Source organism: Mauremys reevesii, linkage group 13 (genome assembly GCF_016161935.1).
Source record: "Mauremys reevesii isolate NIE-2019 linkage group 13, ASM1616193v1, whole genome shotgun sequence".
Taxonomy (NCBI): domain Eukaryota; kingdom Metazoa; phylum Chordata; order Testudines; family Geoemydidae; genus Mauremys; species Mauremys reevesii.
In genome coordinates this window covers 9,951,268-9,956,192 of record NC_052635.1, presented here as the reverse complement: position 1 = coordinate 9,956,192, position 4,925 = coordinate 9,951,268, and the positions used below count along the sequence as shown (strand labels likewise).

The following is a 4,925-nucleotide window of genomic DNA, read 5'->3' as shown; positions in this document are numbered from 1 at the left end:
AGGAAATGCATAATTTGAAAGATTTTTGTTAATTCATTTCTTTGTCTCTATGGTGTGATTTTCCATTTTTTACATTTTCAGTGTAATTAAAAATATTCTGTGCATGTGAAAGGATTTTTAAAATATTTTTAAAAGAACAAAGAAGAAATAAATCTCTCTTTCTCAAAAGTAAGATGGAAACAATTTTCACATAGGAAGGGATTAAAATTGTTCCACCTTCATATGAAAAATATATTTAAAAATTTGAATTTCAAAGACAAAACAAGTTTTGCTTTAGAATTTCAATTAATGTTTAGATTTATTTCTGCAAGGTGTGAAATGGTAAATCCCATTGTACAGATGGCAAAGTGAGGTACCAATGCTGAGAAATTTTCAAAGGGGACTAAAGGAATCATAGAAGATTAGGGTAGGAAGAGACCTCAGGGGGTCATCTAGTTGAACCCCCGGCTCAAAGCAGCACCAACACCAACTAAATCATCCCAGCCAGGGTTTTGTCAAGACAGGCCTTAAAAACCTCAAAGGATGGAGATTCCACCACATCCCTAGGTAACCCATAACAATGCTTCACCACCCTCCTAGTGAAATAGTGTTTCCTAATATCCAACCTGACCTCTCCTACTGCAGCTTGAGACCATTGTTCCTTGTTTGTCATCTGCCACCACTGAGAACAGCTGAGCTCCATCCACTTTGGAACCCCCTTTCAGGTAGTTGAAGACTGATATCAAATCCCCCCTCACTCTTCTTTTCTGCAGACTAAACAAGCTCCGTTCCCTCAGCCTTTCCTCATAAGTTATGTGTCCCAATTCCCTAATCATTTTTGTTGCCCTCTGGTGGACTCTCTCCAATTTGTCCACAACCTTTCTGAAGTGGGGGGCCCAAAACTGGATGCAATGTTCCAGACGTGGCCTCACCTCTGCTGAATAGAGGGGCATAATTACTTCCCTCGATCTGCTGGCAATGCTCCTAAGAATGCAGCCCAATATGCTGTTAGCCTTCTTGGCAACAAGGGCACATGCCCAAGTCCTTTTCTGCAGAACTGCTGCTTAACCAGTCTGTCCCCAGCCTGTAGCAGTGCATGGGATTCTTCCATTCTAAGTGCAGGACTCTGCACTTGTCCTTGCTGAACCTCATCAGATTTCTTTTGGCCCAATCCTTCAATTTGTCTAGGTCACTCTGGACCCTATTCCTACCCTCCAGCGTATCTACCTCTTCACCCAGCTTAGTGTCATCTGCGAACTTGCTGAGGCTGAAATCCATCCCATCAACCAGATAATTAACAAAAATCTTGAACAAAACTGGCCCCAGGACCAACCCCTGGGGCATTCCGCTTGATACCGGCTGCCAGCTAGATATCAAGCCATTCATTACTACTCGCTGAGCCCGACAATCTAACCAGCTTTCTATCTATCTCATAGTCCATTCATCCAATCCATTCTTTTTTAACTTGCTGGCAAGAATATTGTAGGAGACTGTATTGAAAGCTTTGTTAAAGTCAAGCTATATCACGTGCACTTCTTTCCTCGTATCCACAGAGCCAGTTATCTCATCCTAGAAGGCAATCAGGTTGGTTAGGCATGACTTGCTCTTGATGAATCCATGTTGACTGTTCCTGATCATCTCCCTCTCCTCCAAGTGCTTCAAAATGGTTTCCATGAGGATCTGGTCCATGGACTGAGATGAGCTGTAGTTTCCTGGGTTCTCCTTCTTCCCTTTTTAAAAGATGGGCATGATATTTGCCCTTTTCCAATTGTCTAGGACCTCCCCCGATCACCACAAGTTTTCAAAGATAATGGGCAATGGCTCCGCAATCACATCAGCCAATTCCCTCAGCATCCTCAGATGCATTAGATCTGGACCCATTAACTTGTACATGTCCAGCTTTTCTAAATAGTCCTTAACCTGTTCTTTCACCACTGAGGACTGCTCACTTCCTCTCCATCCTGTGTTGCCCAGGACAACAGTGTGGACGCTGACTTTGTCTGTGAAGACCAAGGCAAAAAAAGCACTGAGTACTTCAGCTTTTTTGAAATCATCTGTCATATTGTTCCTGCACCTTCAATGAGGCTTCTTTAAAATACAGCCAGCTTTCCCGGACTCCTTTCCCCCTTATATTAGCCACCCAGGGGATCCTGTCCAACAGTTCCCTAAGGGAGTTAAAGTCTGCTTTTCTGAAGTCCAGGGTCCGTATTTTGCTACTCTTTTTTCTTCCTTTTGTGAGCATCCTGAACTCAACCATCTCAGGGTCACTGCTGCCCAGGTTGCCCGGGGAATCAGGAATTCATCTATCCATACTGAGGAAAACATCTAAACATTTGTTTAACTTTAGGCATGAACTTTCTCTCCTGATTCAAGATGGATTCCAGCATGTGCTTTTACGGTTTTGGGGGCAGAAAAATTTCCACCAGCCCTGATAAGAAGTTACCATTTTAACAGGAGCTTTAAACCTTTATTTAAAAAGAATCTGTCATTAAGATGGAAACAAATTGAAACATAGAATATAAACTTTGGGTAGCTGCTGAATTTCCATGGTGGATTGATGTAAATTAGGACTGTGCAGCCAGAATAAATATTGAACATCAAGTGTTATTATTTAGGTTGTTACATGGGAATATATCTAGAAGTAATAATAATAATAATTAATAATAAACGTTAGTGCTTAAGGCTTAATTATGTTCGAAAGAGCTTGATAGACAGAAATGTTCCCTGAACTACAGAATGTGGTCTGAAAACGAAGAGATGGTGGAGCGTATGTTTAGCATACATATACCTTCTCTCCGTTCCACCGTCTTGTATTATCCACATGTTGTGTTCAATTGTGTATATTCACCTTATTTGTTCCTGCATGCAGGTAAAGTGACAGACATGGACAATCAAAGCACAGTGACAGAATTCAGACTCCTGGGCCTCTCGAGCTTCCCAGAAATGCAGCCGTTACTCTTCATGAGCTTCCTGATTATCTACCTGCTGACCTTGGCTGGCAACCTCTCCATTTGCTTGGCTATCTGGACGGATACAACTCTCCACACTCCTATGTACTTTTTTCTGGTCAACTTGTCTCTCTTAGACATCTCGTACTCTTCTGTCACTCTCCCCAATATGCTAGTGACATTGGTTGCCAAGATTAAATCTCTTTCCTTCTCCAGTTGCATTGCCCAGCTGTACTTTCTCATCTCCTTTGCTGGATCTGAATCTTTTCTTCTTGCCCTGATGGCTTATGACCGCTACATGGCAATATGCCAGCCTTTGCACTATGCAACCATCATGAACCACAGGACTTGTATATGCTCTGCCATTGCTATATGGATAGGTGGTTTTGTCTACTCAATGTTACATACGTTCTTCATAGCCAGGCTACCTTTCTGTGGTCCCAATGAAATCAATCACTTCTTCTGTGAGATCCCTCCTTTGATCAAATTGGCCTGCATGGACACCTATTTTAATGAGGTGTTGGTTTTTCTGCTCAGTGGAGCAGTAGGTGGAAGTTGCTTCCTGTTGATTTCCACATCATACGCTTACATACTATCCACCATCATGAAAATCCGCTCAGCCCAGGGCAGATGCAAAACCTTCTCAACTTGTGCTTCCCACCTCCTCATCGTCCTGCTGTTCTATGGCCCAGGTTTCTTCACCTACCTCCGCCCCTCCTCTAGCTACTCCATGGACATTGGGAAAGTGGTCTCTGTGTTTTACACCGTGGTCACACCCATGCTGAACCCAATGATCTACAGCCTCAGGAACAAGGATGTGCAAGCTGCCTTCAAGAAAGCCATGGGAAGGAGTAGGAAATAGCCATGAAGAGGGAGCCAGTTCTTTCTGTGAATGCAACAATGTGTTGCCAAAAAAAAGTCTCCCTAAATTATTTGGCAGCTGATTGAGCACCAGGATTCACAGTAGGGATGGAGGGAACTTGACTTTTTCTTCAGTTACCTCAGCCCCAAATCTGGTGCATTCCCATTTAGCATAGATACCAACCAAAGCCATTCCCATCCATTATGGCAGTGTACCTGGCCATTCCCACTAGCCAAAGACATTGATTTATTACAATAATCCCACTCACCCAATCTAAGGGCTTAAAATATTCCCAACCACCATATCCACAAGAAAGGCATCATTCCATCCATGACTCTGATCTTGTGAGATCATTCTAGACTCATGAACCATTGCTGTGAAAGTTTAGTAGCATATATCTCATGTACTTTGTACTGAAAACACCCTGGGAACTTTATGATTGTTAAATTATTTCAGTAATTAATTAATTTATTTTGTTTGGTCTGAGCATGTGCACTGTTAACTCACTCTGTGGGGCCAGACACCTAAGCCCCAGTTTGACTTATGAACTGGGGGAAGATAGGAGTGTTAGAGGGCTTTCCCTTCATCCCTCCTCTGGTTCTTGTCAAGCAGACAGAAAGCAGAAGACCAGAAGTCCGAAGTGCAGGCAATGCGATGTTTATTGGGGTTAGTTCCAAGCAAACCTATCCATAGCTCTACACGCCGGCAGAGTCTGTTTCCCAGTGTTCTGTTCCCTGCTCTGATACCACAGAGCCTTGCCTGTGTCCCCATTCCCACCTCCTCCTTCTTAGCAGGCCCAAATATACCTGAAATGCACACCTACAGTCCCACCCATTTTGTACCCCATGGGAGGGGTGAGGAGTGAGATTGTGCTAAGGTCAGAGACAGGAATTTGGAGGAAATAAGGAATAGGAAACGGAGGCATAGATGTTAGAGTGCTTTCCCTTCACCCCTCCCCTGTTTCTTGTCACACAGACAGAAATCAGTGTTTATATTAAAATATATACATGTGGGGGCGGGGGAAGAAACAACAAAATGCCTCCAAATGAATAAGTCAACCCCATCAGTTTCTTCAGCACAAAGATTCCAAAATGTAAAGTGAGGCATTGGAGTCAAACTTAATGGATGTTTGTCAC

At 43.1% G+C, this 4,925-nt stretch overlaps 1 protein-coding gene across 1 annotated transcript; it reads left to right on the top strand.

The window, feature by feature from the left end:
- Window positions 1–2,862: 2,862 nt before the first annotated feature.
- On the top strand, window positions 2,863–3,789 carry LOC120379953 (olfactory receptor 1019-like). Its single transcript, XM_039497464.1, has one exon. The coding sequence runs from the start codon at window positions 2,863–2,865 to the stop codon at window positions 3,787–3,789; it is 927 nt and encodes a 308-aa protein (XP_039353398.1).
- Window positions 3,790–4,925: the final 1,136 nt, after the last annotated feature.

Coding starts and splice junctions, on each gene's coding strand:
- LOC120379953 (XM_039497464.1), top strand. CDS start 2,863: ATGGACAATCAAAGCACAGTGACAGAATTCAGACTCCTGGGCCTCTCG.